The sequence below is a fragment of the Nylanderia fulva genome, unplaced genomic scaffold (genome assembly GCF_048542155.1).
Source record: "Nylanderia fulva isolate GAGA-0341 unplaced genomic scaffold, ASM4854215v1 Scaffold37, whole genome shotgun sequence".
Lineage (NCBI taxonomy): Eukaryota > Metazoa > Arthropoda > Insecta > Hymenoptera > Formicidae > Nylanderia > Nylanderia fulva.
The window spans coordinates 632,066-647,960 of NW_028190444.1; the positions used below are offsets into that span (position 1 = coordinate 632,066).

The 15,895-nt window shown below is 33.7% G+C and overlaps 2 protein-coding genes across 3 annotated transcripts; one reads left to right on the plus strand and one right to left on the minus strand.

Annotated features, from left to right (window-relative positions):
* Window positions 1-539: 539 nt before the first annotated feature.
* Window positions 540-11,972, minus strand: asun (integrator complex subunit 13 asun). Of its 2 annotated transcripts, none has more exons than XM_029319019.2 (11): window positions 11,303-11,972; window positions 11,150-11,224; window positions 10,778-11,064; window positions 10,602-10,692; window positions 10,204-10,411; window positions 9,745-10,124; window positions 9,320-9,481; window positions 8,680-9,011; window positions 5,994-8,048; window positions 1,975-2,236; window positions 540-1,285 (listed from the first exon to the last, which is right to left on the minus strand). In XM_029319019.2, exons 1-9 carry the CDS (start codon window positions 11,516-11,518, stop codon window positions 7,766-7,768), a joined length of 2,034 nt encoding a protein of 677 aa, XP_029174852.1. In that variant the 5' UTR covers window positions 11,519-11,972; the 3' UTR covers window positions 540-1,285; window positions 1,975-2,236; window positions 5,994-7,765. The 2 variants fall into 2 exon arrangements, with proteins under 2 accessions (XP_029174852.1, XP_029174851.1); XM_029319018.2 differs by having other exon boundaries at window positions 1,945-2,236.
* Window positions 11,973-12,706: 734 nt separating this feature from the next.
* On the plus strand, window positions 12,707-15,552 carry sta (stubarista 40S ribosomal protein SA). The gene is made up of 6 exons (XM_029319017.2): window positions 12,707-12,789; window positions 13,505-13,667; window positions 13,755-13,966; window positions 14,165-14,452; window positions 14,993-15,217; window positions 15,405-15,552. The coding sequence occupies exons 2-6, from the start codon at window positions 13,535-13,537 to the stop codon at window positions 15,480-15,482; spliced, it is 936 nt and encodes a 311-aa protein (XP_029174850.1). The 5' UTR covers window positions 12,707-12,789; window positions 13,505-13,534; the 3' UTR covers window positions 15,483-15,552.
* Window positions 15,553-15,895: the final 343 nt, after the last annotated feature.

A 15,895-nucleotide genomic window follows, 5' to 3' on the forward strand; every position in this document is an offset into this window, starting at 1 on the left:
AGACATGATGACGTAATACTCGACGACGGCACGAGCACGTGATCCACGTGGTGGTAGCGTTATCATGGTGTTTACCATGTGACATCCCAGCAAACACCGATATATAATTGTTACATTGCTATAATAAAACGGAATATACCGTGTACGTTACATGTAACATCCATGTTAGTTGTAATTTCCCACTCATAAATGTAACATTTTAATATAACATATATTACATTGTAGTTATATTGTAATTATATACCAAATAGCACATTGATGTATTGATAAGTCAGTGCTATCTTGGGATATAATGACAATATAACTACAATGTAATATTAAAAATGTTACATCTATGAGTGGGAAATTACAACTAACATATACGTTACATGTAACATGCTTAAATATATAACATTTATATACTGTGTTTGCTGGGATTATTATTGCTTCCACATTCATCATGGTAATGACTTTCATCGCATCTCATTTGTAAGTCGGAGGAATTGGATGGACGGAACTCCTGCAGATCGACCAATAGACCAAGATAGATTTTTCATATGTTCTGTAAATTCAATATTTATTTAAGTACTCGTACTTACATCGCAATTTAATCAAGCAGTTATATATGTATTTAAGTATGAAAGAAATGAAACATCCATGTCGCTAACAAGTAGTTTCAACTTGATTAAATTATTTATATTTATTTGTATTATTGTTATTTAAAAAATGAATTGATTATTTTCTCAAAAAGATGTAAAATTTCACACGTTAAATCGTATATAGAATTTCGTATCCAACTTTAATGTTGTAAATGTTGTTGCGCCGAGTTGTATAAACAATTTTGAAATATGTAATAATTTTAAAACTGTATTTGGCATTTGAGAAATTTCGAAACACACCCGGTAGAAATCTAATCGCTTCAACGTCGAGCGGATACTCTCTTACCTGGCGATATGCCATATTTTCCCCGAAGGTGGAAACGGAGTTGAGATAGAAGAGCCGGGGACTAAGGACGGAAAAGGGATGGAGCGCGGAACATAATCTCCCAGCGGTATTCCCGGACCCTTCACTGGGGTAGCAAAAGCTCATTAGAAGTCGCCCTTTGAAAATCGTCCTGCTACAAGCAGCTGTCCCTACGGTTCAGTAACGGACGGCTTCGTGGTGCTATTTTTCAAGGTATTTGGCTCCGGCAATTTTACGTGGAAATTCAGGAATTCTGTTTTTTCCCAAAATCTCTTCCACAACTCCTGATCGCAGGTACATTCGAAGTCGTATTTCGCAGTTCTTGAAGTTCAAAGGAAGAAATCTGAAAGGCGTGTAAAAATGTTACAAAAAAAGAGAGAAGTTTTTGAAACATTCTTGGGCACAATATTTACATAAATCTTTAAATTATATTTAGAACTTTTTTAACTTTTCCATTTTTTAGCAGAAAAATGTGAAGTCTTCTTTGAATTAAAAATATAAGTATACTTTCAAAATATAAAAGGAATAACAAAAATTTGTTTAGTTTTAAATTCTCGGTTTTATTAGATTTTTAATTTTTATACTGGTCTAAAACATTATTTAATAAATTAATAATAAAGTTATATATTTAACTTTTTTGTAAAGTTTCGAGTAAATATGTTAATTAAAACTTTTAACGAAGTGGAACAAAGGAAGTCTGCGTATAATTTTTATGTTTAGTAAATCTAATTTGATTTTATTTTTCCCCAAGTAAACGTGCAACATTTTTTTCAAACCTTTAAATGTCCAACTTTATCTCTTGATGCATAATTATCATTGATTGCTCTTAATGCATTTATATACAATAATCTTCGCTTTTTATAAAGATACAAAATTCTACAAATTTATTGAGAATGTAAAGTTACTCTATTGCCTATACACAATTATATCGTTTTTATACTGACACGAAATTTATATATAGCGCGTAATCTTAAAGTTTCGTGAATCATAATGCGGCTCTACCTTTTTAGGAAAAAAATCTTGAAGATATACCCTGTATATTTCCCCATGCAATCACATACGTCCCTGCGCTTCGCTTTAGTGCTTCGCATGTACATCCTGCAGGGACGTCGCTCAAAGGGACGACAAAGAGCCGGTCGGACCGTAAGCCTTGAAGGGCGGCAGCCCTACGAAGGGGAAACGGGTTCCATGCTGCCGCCAAGTCTTCAATGGGACCCTACGGAATACCCTGAAAAATTCAAGCCTGAGAGCTTCTGCTTCCGTCGAGGTGTGCAAAGGTTTCTTTGAGCTGAAGCTGCAAATTAATCGAGAAATAGCTTCATTATTCCAAAATATATTTCTGGTTTGAACATAAATAAAGAATTAATATTTTAAGAAATATATATATATTATCTATTTAATGTTTAATAGCATTATTTCTGTGTAAAATAATTAAATGTTATATATAAAATAAAATTGCGCGAGCATAGAAAAAACATGTTTCAAGGAATGTGTTAAGTCATTATTGATACTGATTTGCGTTCAAATAATGAATTCTCATATCTGAAAGATAAAAATCTCAATTAAATAATTCTGGATTAACACAAAATTGATCGTTTCTGTCAAATATACCCAGTAAACACGGTATATAAATGTCATATACATGTAAGTATTCAAGCATGTTACATGTAACGTATATGTTAGTTGTAATTTCCCACTCATACCAAATAGCACATTGATGTATTGATAAGTCAGTGCTATCTTGGGATATAATGACAATATAATTATAATATAATATATGTTATATTAAAAATGTTACATCTATGAGTGGGAAATTACAACTAACATGGATGTTACATGTAACGTACACGTTATATTACCTGTTACATTCCGTTTTATTATAGCAATGTAACAGTTATATACCGGTGTTTGCTGGGCAGATATCATATAGATAAAACAAAATCAAATGAATTAAAGCTAAATTAATCTATCTAAAAGTGAGGAGAGAGAAAATATACATATATACCTCTTTTTTTCTGCACTTTCTAAATTAAAATCCAAATCAATCAAAATTGTTTAATAGATCATAATTCATCTGGTTATAATAATCGGCGTTCAATGAGAGATTCTCGCCTCTCTTTTTCTCTCTGTAAAATTCCTATATCCATAATTATATTTAGCGCAGAAGGACGCCCCTGTGTGCTCGCCCTGTGCCCGGTTCGTTTCCTCGTTTCGCGTTTCGTTCAGTGACCCTCTCGGAGGCCGCGATCGATATGTACCAGCTATACTCGCGAGTTTCAATTATATAAACGCCGCACACTCACTCCCGTATCTTGCCGATACAGTTGCTCCTGCTGCCATGCGCCGCGTTATCGGGAACACAATTAATACATCTATTTAACATATTCAGTATCCACCGCCGTTATGTACCGCATGTAACATTTACGCCATAAAATATTGACGGCGCTATAAATAATTGGCCGTAGGAGCGCGTATTATCGCACTTCATTGATATTGATCGTTTTATATACATACATATATATATATATATATATAATACATGTAATATATATATGTGTGTATATATATATACTTGATGCAGCTCCCTGGACAATGTGGATTCGATTATGTAACGCCGATCATCGATTTGGACGTTTAACGAAGAGTTAAAACTAGAATTTCAGAATTCCCTCGCAATTTTGCAGAAATTATCAATACATTTATGTCTGTCAAATGTAATTTTTATATCGATGAAAAACCAGATTATATATATATATATATATGTAATGAAAGCCATCATCCCTAATAATTATATATAGCGAGAGACCTATATTTCTTCAATAAAATCTGTTAGAGAGATTTTCTGATATAAATATGTATTACTAATATAATTATGAAATATTATTACTTTTTATTATTGTGATGACTTATACTTATTTTTCTTAATTTTACTGCATTTTTGATCACATACAGGTTGTCGATAAAAAACATATTGTTTTACAAAATAAAAAAAAATAGGATGTAACGATGTTGTTAATTATTATATATAAAAAAACAAGAATAAAGAGATTGAGAGATATTTCAGAAAGTTAATATATCTGTACAGTTAAAATGTTTTCAATTTAGTAACGAAACTTGAAATTACAAATTTAACGAGAAATAATTGTTATATTCGTGATAATTAGTATTGCTACGGTAGGTCGCTCAATTGTTTCCATGCGCTTGGAGGGTTAGGACGGCTTATTCTGTGAACCTCTGCTTAGTGGTCGCGTCGAACTTGTGATGGAGAGAACGATAGAGCAACGCTATGCGATAAAGTTTTGCGTGAAGCTGGACAAGACGCCGCTGGAAACTTTTGAAATGCTCAAGAAAGTTTTCGGGGACGATTGCCTTTCCAAATCGCAGTCAAACAGATGGCACAAGATGTTTAGAGAAGGTCGGAAGGAGGTCGCCGACGAGGCCCGCGCAGGACGCCCGTCAACATCGCGAACGGACGACAATGTGACTCGTGTGCGCCAATTATTGAATTCAGACCGTCGAATGAATGTTCGCTTAATGTCGGAATTATTGAACTTGCCGAAAACGATTGTTCACGAGATTGTATCGGAAGACTTGGCCATGCAGAAGATTTGCGCAAAACTTGTGCCCAGAGTGTTGACCGATGCGCAAAAGCAACACCGAGTGGAAGTTTGTGAAGAACTCAAGCAACTCTGTGCAGATAATCCCAATTTCCTGAACAACGTTATCACTGGGGCTGAGTCATGGGTCTTTCAGTACGATCCGGAGTCAAAGAGGCAGAGTGCGGAATGGCACACGACGTCGTCGCCGCGCCAGAAGAAGGCTCGCATGAGCAAGTCCCGGGTGAAGTCAATGCTCATTGTTTTTTTTGATGCAAAGGGGATAGTGCACCATGAATTCGTACCCCCCGGCCAGACTGTCAACGCTCAATTTTACAAGGAAGTGCTTCAGAGACTGAATCACAGGATCGCCCGCGTCCGAAAGGAGATCCGCGCTTCATGGAAACTCCATCACGACAACGCGCCGGCTCACACCGCCTTTGTTATTACGGCCTACCTGACCCGGATCGGTGTGGCAACGGTGCCGCAGCCGCCCTACAGTCCCGACTTGGCCCCGGCGAACTTTTTTTTATTTCCTCGGCTGAAAAGGGAGCTCAAAGGACAACAGCTCGAGTCGGTTGACAACGTACAAGCTACTTCGACGGCCTCCCTGAACAGCATCCCAGTCAAGGAGTTCCAGAAATCTTATGACGCATGGAAATCGCGTTGGCAAAAATGTATTGACGCAGAAGGGTCATACTTCGAACAATTTTAAGTTGTTTTACCTATGCGATCAATAAATTCTTTTTTAAAAAAATGCGACGCATTACTTTCCGGACAAACCCTGTATGCCAATAAAAATTAAATTTACAATATCACATATTAAACCGTATTCCTCGTAAAAAAAATATCTGGAATAACAATTTTGTAATTATGTTCAAAAATTTTGCTGAAATTGTTAGAGTTAATTCCAGTCTGTCCTAAATAAAGTCTCGAAATAATATACAAGTGTAAAATGTTCAAAAGGAAAAAAAAAATATATATATATATATATATAATATCTAGTTATAATATTATAGTAATAATATTCTAATTACATATTATACAGCAATATGTAATTGAAAATTAGATATGTAAATTCATCGACAAATATAAGACATTTAATGATTCCATGATGACAAAAAAACCACTAAATAACGCAATTAATACAACAAACCCTCTAACATGAGAATATGAAAAAAATTCGAGCAAACCCCAAACGAACATTCTACATTTCTACATTCTCCGTCACGTGTTGCTTCACATCTCTCTGTATGCACGCATGCACGTGGTGCGTACGTCCGGTGAAAAAAAAAAGAAACGAACAACGCGACGGACATGTGCATGCTGCATACTCATACTTACATACGTCATACGTGTGCGCGCGTTTACATGCATAAGTATACCATTGACCGGGATATCCTCTATCGCCTGTCTCGGGATGAATGAACCGTTACGTCATGCACTTGTACTCACTGGTCCCCTTCCGCAACCCTCCTCTTCTTCCTCCTTCTCTCCACCTCTTCCTCGTAATCCTCTCGCCTCCCTTGCCACCGTCCCGTCTGTCTCTCTTTTAGCAGCTTGCATTATATAAGGTGCAGCATAAGTAATGGCCTCGCTCGAAATAGATCGATTTGATTGTCACAGAATTTTCTTCTAGCTGCACTTCTCTCTTCGAAGGAGCTGATGATTGTGAATAAATTCCGATGGAGATCTCTTAAAGAGTCTAGGACAATTGAGAGATTTTGTCGGGCGGCTGGACCAGAGAAGCTACATCAGGAGATCTTCAATTTGCCTTCTTAATCCTCAACGTTTATTTCTCTCTGATGTCTTCTCTTTTGCTTCAAGTTCTTCAATCTTGAATTTAGATGCTTCTATCATTTTGTGAACTTGCAAATCTTCGGATAAATCGTTATATCTCTCTCCCATCCTGACAAGAGTTGCATCAACTAGGATCATACACCTCTACAATTCGTCAGTTTAGTTTCAACAACTTCCTGATGGTCACCCAGTACTACGGGCTTTCTTTAATCTCTATGTATCTCCCTTTCTCTCGCATTGTCTCCCTCTCCCTCCCAAATTGAGATAGAAAGAGAAAGAGATCGTGCACACTGCGTTACATCGCAATACACGCGGTCGAGCCCCTCCTCTCGTTTTGTGATGTCCTCCCACATTCATCGATTAGCACGGCGGGGGCCGCACGCCGAAGTGAACTATAGATTCGACAGAGGTCGATGTATCGCTTAGACGGCTCAGACACTCGGCAGACGTGTCGACTATAAAACAGCCAGAGGGGTGGAGAGAGAGAGAGAGAGGGATGCGGTCGCCGGTAGGAAAAGGTGGGAGCTGGAATGGTGTTGTACCACTGATACACTTTCGTTCCGCATACTCTTGTAGACAGATGGATCTTCGCATGCTGCCCGATAGTAATCTCGGATAATCGTACCCTCGTACTCTAGTTTTGTCTCGGCGTTATACTTCTCGCATCCCGGCTGAATTCTTCAATTTTTCTTAACTTATAAAAACACTGTATTAAAAAGTATCACATATTTATAAGACACCGCATCAATAGTCTTTTGTATAATCTGAGTATATGCGTCTGGAATTCTAGTTTCTAATAAATAAAAATTTTTTTTTTCTTAATTCTTGTTATACATTCTTAAATCTGTCAATTCTTGATAAATTCTAGATTAATTTTTTAAATTTGTTGTGTTCCAAATAGTTCTTGATTTTAACTTTTCAGGTTCTTCTTACATTATGTTCTATATTCTCTGTAGATTCTAGTAGTTTTTTTCTTGTATTCTCTTTATTTTTGTGAAAGTTACGAATTCTAAGATCAATTGCTCAATTTACGAAAATGTCATTTTTGAAATAGATCATCATTTCACTTACATGAAATATTTATATCTCTCACCACAATTACTATATCTAAGAAAACTACAAAATATTTCTTATAAATCCATAAAATTATAAATTTAAAAATATATCTGTATTTCATGATTCTCCTTTTTAGATATCATAAAATAATAAAATATTAAAAACACATATGTACACTTGTTTTTAATATAAGAAATATATAATTGCTTTTATTCAAATGCAATCGTAATAATCTTTCTTCTAAATTCTAAATTCTTATCAAACTTATTTTATATAATCACAAATACCGTCCGATAAACCAATATGTATTCAGTCATATTTACGTCTTTGCAGGATGCACTCCGCCTTTTCTAAAAATCCTTGTTCACACACTATCCTTCTAAGATGGTTTCTCTAGGTTCTCTTCCCGTGTCCTTCAAATTTGGATACAGCTTCGCTTTAGGACCATCGCTATTGATTCTACCATGAAAGTCCGGTTTTCTGTCCTTTGGAGCGCTACGCTGCAGCCAAATATCCAAGAGACTCTTCGAGCCAGCATTGGCTTTGTGTAATTGCTTGTTCAGAGGTATCGACACGCTCGCAGGCGGCGACATCGGCGAGTCTGTCGTTGCTCTGATTACGCTAACTCGAGCAGTTCCGTCTTCCTTACCAAAGCTAAAAAAAATTCGATCTTTAGATTCCAAAATCTCTAAATGTTTCTTCTCTTATAGAATTATAGCTTTAAAATATATTTATATTTGCACTTTTAAATCAAATCTCTCTCATATTACTTTTTCTAATTAATCTCTTCTCCTTTAATTAATCTTTTGATTAGATCTCTAGAAACTCCAACTTTCGAATTTTCTATTATTTTTAAATACAAATGTCATTTGTTCGTTTTGCTATTCTATGTATATTGTGACACAAATAAAAGTTTTATTTATTTATATACTATTCACTATTCAATTCATTTATGATGAAACAAAAATGCAGTGAACTTTAGTATTTATAAATATGTATGTAAAATTCAGTACTCAGTATTCAGTATAATATTTCTGCTTTCTAAAATATATAATACCCAACTGCGATCAAAAATTAATATTCCCATAATAATAACCATTAAATAAAAATTTTAAAATAAAAACAAATAAAGACCATAAAAGAATATAGAAATAAAACATTTTATGATAATAAAAGAATTTTGATTAATCTCAAAGTAATAAATATCTAAAAGTAATAAGTAATCTCAAAATAATTTATAAGTCACGTTTCTTTTTATATTTGATATTTTCGATTATTTAATTACCTGTCTAATTCGCGTAGAGCCTGATCAAGCTCCACCTTATCCTTGTCATCTTTATTCCTGATCTCTAATAGACAGTTTAATACCTCGGTATGCGCAGCCGAGTTGTTCGCGTGGTGTTTGAGAAACGTTTCCATCTCGTCCCATAGCAAACGATAATGTTCTTCCCTACGTACTCCTCCTTTTCCGCCACGACCTCCGCCGATATTTGGCAGCGGCAACGCCTCGTGTTTCGCTTCCAATCCGAGTACACTAAAGATTATTTGTTTGCACTGTAACACTTCGTCCGTACTTAGTTCCTCCTTCACTATTAATTCCGAGAGAGGATCTATCACCTGTGTAAAGAATTTAAAGATTAGCATTAATGAATGTCCAAAATATATTCTTCAAAATTTAAGATTTTAATACTTGAGATCTATATCTTCAAAATATTTTAATTCTAACATTCTAAAGATTCAAAAATAATGTAAATTTTCTATATTATATTAAGATAAATTAAAAATTATTGGAGAATATTTCAAGATTAAATCGGAATATATTAATTTACTAATTTCGATTATCTTATTATTATTAAAATATAAAAATGAAAATTAGGTGTTTAACTCTCTTTGGAAATGCAATAATTTTCTTAATATAAACAAACCTGTTTTAAGTTAAACATGAGAGTACTAGAAATAGTCATGGGCCAATACTTAGTATGACGTTCCAATCTTGATCTCATTTTTTCTACTAGACCATCATCATTAGAACTGGGAATACGTTTAAGTGGTGCTAATATGTTATTTCGCATAAGGAAACCGAAATCCTGTAACAAAAAGATTTCTAAGTCAAAACAGTTGTACTTGTTATCACAAATAAAAAATTTCGCATTTTACTTATAATAAAAAAGACAATTGAGAAATATAATAAAAATATAAATATATTAAAAATATAATAAAAAAAATAATTAGTTTCTTTCTGCTAAAAACAAAATGTTTTCTACAGAATCGATGTAGAACTAACTGATAATATGTATGCAAAATTTTTAAGGATAATTAAAAATAATAAATAATTACAAAAATGTCCTACGGTTATTCTGTAATCTGTAACTCGTCCACCGCAGCCTTCGCTAATTGATGGTGGATCCTCGAGTACACTTCGAGCAGTGGATAGAGTATGAATGAAAATTTCCCCTCCATGTGCTGCCAACAGATGAGAGATAGTCTTTCCACCAGTCTTCCTGGCCATCTCCAACATCACTGATCGTCCGTTTAATAAGAAATTGATCAAGCATGAAGATGGTCTACTGTTGACATCAACCGGCGTAATGCGATGCATCGCCGTGCAATATTGCATCTCTGATGCACTGCAGCCACGTGGTGTACACCATTTTAAAGTCACCGTTTCATATTCTGATCCTTCTTCAAAACGTCTGAATGTTTTTATCAACGCTGAATCTTGCGGATTTGCTATAATAGGAGAAATTCTATTATTATTCTCAAATTTGAAGATTATTTATGAAAAAGAATTTCAATGATTGAGAGAAACCTTTCAAAATTGCAGTATGCGCGGCAGAAGAGTGAAATATCTCGACATCGTAATTAGCTGAAGAACTGGCGTTTTGCTCCTCTTTCATAGGTATACCTGTCACTGTGGTACTGGCTAGATCGTAATGAGACAGAATCAAATGCGATAATTTGGAGTGAAGTGCTGAGGCTTTAATTGAATGCACTTCTACCGTCAGTAAGGGCGATATCTGCAAAAAAAAGTTTAATTTAACATTTTTCACTATTTATTAAATAGCATTAACAGAACATTCATAATTAAAAAAAAATATAGAAAAATTTTCAATTATTTAAATTAAACATATATTTAAGTGGAAAATCATTAATTATATTTAACAAATAGATGGCAAGAATGTTTAAATAGTTATGAATAAAACGTACCTCTCGAGGGCCCTGACTAGTGACTTGAGATTCAATGTTATTAGGATATATGTTCAATATAACCAAGTGACAATAATCAATGGGTATCAAGCTGCAAATCAGTACAAACAAAAATATGAATGTTTAAAATACTGTTGCTGAATAATTTAATGGAATGTTCTGAATAAAGTACTGACTGATCCGAAGCTAGCGCAGTCTTGTTTTCCTGTGCTAGCTCATTTAGAAATATATTCTCTAAGCTCTTCATATTGCTGTTATCACGTGCGCTAGTGATACATATTACTCTACCCCTGTTTATCAGCTTACTAGTGTTCTCATTCAGAGAAGTCCTTTTCTCATGCTGTATATCAGAGCACTCATTCAGAGTTTCAATTGCCACACGCAAACCATGTATCACTGAATAGTCTTCCCCAGGATCCGGTGTCTTTATTGGAACTCCTAAAATTGCAGTGCCATTCATTATCTGTAAATGAAATAAGTTGCATATTAGTGATTACATAAAATAAATGCATTTGTTATTTAAAGTATAAATTTAAAAGGACACTTGCATGATTCAAGTTCTGTTGTGATGGACTCCATGAGTTCAATACATAAGCAGCACGATCAGTAATGACAAATCTAATCTGAAAAAATGGGACATACAATATAACACACTGTAACATTGACATATCTTGTAAAAGAAAATTTATTTAAAAGTGTACCAATTTGCCTGTGGGAAAGAGGTCCCACACAATACGACAATATTCCAACGAAGCCTCCACGCTAGTGGTCCACAGGGACTTGCAGACTGGTGCTAGTGGAATCAAATTCTGTCCTCTACTCTTGAGAAAATCAAACTCTAATGGACACTCGGTGGAGATGCCAAAGTATGGAGTGTGGTCCAACACAAATATAGTCTTGTGATTCGCGGGATACATTTTCTCACATTTCCCGCTTATTATATGCAATAATTACGTTCTTTTTCACAGAGCGAATCTTTTCGTTCCTCACATTCCACTTTTCAACAATTCATATTGAGGTTAACCCAAAATTTCAAATCGTAACTATTTACGTGACAATAAATCTTGTTGTTAGTAGTTTAATAAATAATTCGATATTTCAATATTTTATCAAATTATTCGCATATCATAGTATATTCAAGATTTTTTTAAAATAAACAAAAGATCAGATATATAAATTGTACGTTACATGATGCACGCATGCATAGAAGCGCTGAATAATTACACTTAATATACATGAATGTACATTATTAATGGAACATTATTAATTTAGATTTGAATTTGCAATCTCATCGCCAGAATTATCATTTGATTACGAACTGATGAAATTTGCTAATCTAAATGCAGCTCTGTTTATCTCTGCAAGTTGCCATCTTTTTCTTCTCTGTATGGTTAGAGCAAAAGAACTAAGTTACGGCAGCCTAGGGAATTTTTAAATCTCAGTTTTAAGTTGTCATCTTTTTTCACTTTTGCAACTAGTGAAAAAGAACTAGAGGATGGCACCCTAGGGAATTTTTAAATCTCAGTTTTAAGTTGTCATCTTTTTTACTTTTGCAGCTAGAGAAAAAAACTAGCCGGTGTGCACCCTAGGGAATTTTTAAAAAGTTGTCATCTTTTTATTTATGTGTATATGTAACTTCATACTTCTCGGTATTTATAAATATGATTATAAATAAAGCCGGATCCACAATAAGTGATTTAAACCCTATGCATTAAGAAATTGACCAATCACAGTCGAGTATGAGGAGAATAATCGATTCTGGTTGGTTAATTTCTTATGACTGTACTTGACTGTGATTGGTCACTTTTTCATTATCTATTACAAATCCGACCTAAGGGCTAATTATTAATAAATAATTAATAAATAATTAAATAATGAAATAATTAAACTTTCAAATATATTTAAATAGATACGTCTCAAAATTTGTATCAACGCGCTTCTATGATCCAAAGATGCGTTTGAAAATGCTATTATAAAAATTTAATGTATTATTTCTATATTGTATCGCCTAAAAATTAATTTATTTGAAATTATAAAATTGATTTATTTGTAATAGATTCTCTTTTTCATTTATCTGGTTGAAAAATAACAGCTATTTTGATTACGTAGTCATTCCGCGTGTAGATATAACATATGGCGTACTCTGACTTCCTTTCCCATTGTGGGTCTCCTAGTGGCATCCTATAACGTAAGGTTTCTTGCATTTTTATCTAATTTTCTGTGTTTCCGCATAAAAAAATTAAACAAAATAAATTCGTCATAGGTACAAATGTTTCTAAAATTGTATTTTCAATAAAATTTCGACTAGAACGTATATATTTTATGATTAAATGTAAAATAAGCATCTGGCACACGTGGTATGCTCTATAATTTTAAATTGTTATTATATATGTAATTCTGTGATTAATTTTTTAAGCATGTTTTCGAACAAGAGAAAGCAATTATTAAATAATTCTTATACAAATATGTCTGTAATTAAAGTTTCTATATATTGATACCTGCTTAATTTTGAGGTTATGTGTGATCACATTTTGACGCATTTTTCAGATATAATAGTTTAATTTGTATTAACTTCTATGAATTTATTATATTTTATTTTTTTATTATTGTACATAAACTTAACAGCAAAAATGAACTTTACGAATTATAATAAAATTTACATATTTAGACTTAAAATTAGTCACTTTATTTCATTTGCACTTAAATTTTTCAATAATTATTTTTTTTGCAAAATAAAATTAGTTTAAAGGATGTTTATTAAATTATATTTTAATATATATAAAATATCAGATAAGAGAATTTATGATTTGAATGGATATAGAGAAAGAATGCAAATTGTTTCAGTTATTTAATACATTATTACATGGTATTACTAATAAATTAAAACCAAATTTTTATTTCAGGTTGATTCGTAATTCAATCACAGCGTTAAAATGTCAGGAGGTTTAGATGTATTAGCCCTCAAAGAGGACGATGTTACCAAGATGTTGGCTGCTGGTACCCACTTGGGTGCTGAAAATGTCAACTTTCAAATGGAACAGTACGTCTACAAGAAGAGAGTCGATGGTAAGTAATTGATTTAATTAAACATTCTTTAAATGCTATAGTTGTACATTATGGTTTTACAATCTTTGTATATTTCTATAAATGTAGGTGCTGGTGTAAATGTTATCAATCTGCGTCACACCTGGGAGAAGCTGCTGCTTGCTGCTCGTGCCATTGTCGCCATCGAGCATCCTAGTGAGGTTTTCGTTATCAGTTGCCGTCATTCGGGTCAAAGAGCTGTGCTGAAGTTCGCAGCCCACACTGGCGCTACTCCCATCGCTGGACGGTTCACTCCTGGTGCATTCACCAATCAGATTCAGGTGAAAATATACAGCTAGCATTTCATTTTACATCGCAAAAAAAACAGATCAGCAATGATGAAACATTCTCTTCCAGAATCGACACTTGTTGGCTTTTTTTGGCTTAATCTTTTCTGATTTTTCAATATTATATCAGATATTTTGAGTAAAAAATTGGTTGAGCGTGTATCCTAGTAATTCTGGTGTTCTTTCTTTTAGGCTGCTTTCCGAGAACCACGTCTGCTGATCGTCACGGATCCATCCACGGATCATCAGCCTATCACCGAGGCCAGTTATGTGAATATCCCGGTTATTGCTTTCTGCAACACGGATTCGCCGCTGCGTTTTGTGGACATCGCAATCCCGTGCAACACTAAGAGCTTACACACCGTTGGTCTGATGTGGTGGCTACTCGCTAGAGAGGTGCTTCGCTTGAGAGGATCTATCCCGCGTGAGACCAAGTGGGATGTTGTGGTCGATCTCTTCTTCTACAGAGATCCTGAAGAGGTCTTTTTATTTTTCAAATTTATTTTTCAAATTTATTTTTCAAATTTAGCGATACTAAAATAGGGTGTATACTCCCAGGAAAAACCTGAAATTCTCAGAGAATTTTTTTCTACCTTGCAAAATCCTGAAATACTCATGGAATTTATTTTAAACTCAGGGAATTTTTTAAAAATTACCCCTTTGATTTTTAAATATACCTTTAAAGAATATAAAATTTATTAGGTTTATATAAAGTATATTAAAATATATTTTATTATAATATATTATTATATTAAAAAATATTTTATTTGTTAAAAAATTTTGTATAACAAAGATAAACTTATTTTAAAATTATATTTAAAATTTGTTTAAATACTTTAAATTTTACCTGGAATTTTGAACAAAAGTACTTGGAAAATCATGGAATTTATTTATAAGATTTGAGTATATACTCTGTGTAAAAGCAATCAAAAACAAATCTCTTGATTTTTTACCATTTAATCTAAAGAAAAAAAACTCATATTTGTCGAATTATATTAACTGGATGTGCGAAATTTCCAGGCAGAGAAGGAGGAACAAGCCGCGAAGGAGATCGCGCCGGCGAAGGAGTTCACGGGCCCTGTGGAGACTGCTCCTGCTCCGGAGCCTGGCTGGGTGAACGAGGTCGAATCGACCACCGTAGCCACCGAGAACTGGGCTGACGAGGTACCTCCAGCGGCCGCTGCCATTCCCCCAGCAGCTGGTGCTGCACCGGCATTCCAACCAAGCGGCGACTGGGCCGCGCAGGTGAGACATTTGAGATATCTATTTTCTTCGATTTTATTAAATTTAAGTTGTACTCTTATAACATTTTTGTTAAGAGAGCTAAAAACTTTATTGGTATTTATTATTATTTAAATTCCTTATCACAATTTTGTATATAATTATATTAATGGCACAAAAATGATTAAATAATTGGTGATTATTTGTTTAGCCTCCAGAGGAGTGGTCGACACCTGTGGCTACTGCTGCTACTCAAAGTTGGGGAGGTGCGACTAGCGAAAAATGGTAATCACGCTTGCCGACATCTTGAAAACAATGCATACTTTGTACTTGTCTGCAACAGGACCTTTTGAAAGGAATCACTTGTTTTTTTATTTCATATATCCATCTACATCCTATATCCATTAATTATAAGCTAATTTCGAATTTTATTATATTTAAAAAATGTCTTTATTCTTCTCTCTGAAGATTAAAATTTAAATATAAAAATTATCTAATATGTGCATATAATAAATTACAAATTATAAATATAAATTATAAAATATGTAGAATATATACACACATTAAGTAATTATTTTATATTTTCTCAAACAAATTTTAATTTATAATCTTACGTGTACAACATTAATAACAAAATATTAAAAAATTTGGCAATTCTTATGAAATATAAATATATATCCTAATAGTAAAACTAAGAAAATA

Excerpts from the sequence above, each read along its gene's own strand:
- sta (XM_029319017.2), top strand. The coding sequence starts at position 13,535 with ATGTCAGGAGGTTTAGATGTATTAGCCCTCAAAGAGGACGATGTTACC. Across the intron at positions 13,668-13,754 it reads CTACAAGAAGAGAGTCGATG|GTGCTGGTGTAAATGTTATC; the intron begins GTAAGTAATTGA and ends CTATAAATGTAG. Across the intron at positions 13,967-14,164 it reads CATTCACCAATCAGATTCAG|GCTGCTTTCCGAGAACCACG; the intron begins GTGAAAATATAC and ends TCTTTCTTTTAG.
- asun (XM_029319019.2), bottom strand. The coding sequence starts at position 11,518 with ATGTATCCCGCGAATCACAAGACTATATTTGTGTTGGACCACACTCCA. Across the intron at positions 11,225-11,302 it reads TCTTTCCCACAGGCAAATTG|ATTAGATTTGTCATTACTGA; the intron begins GTACACTTTTAA and ends CCATTTTTTCAG. Across the intron at positions 8,049-8,679 it reads GCTCTACGCGAATTAGACAG|CTTTGGTAAGGAAGACGGAA; the intron begins GTAATTAAATAA and ends AATTTTTTTTAG.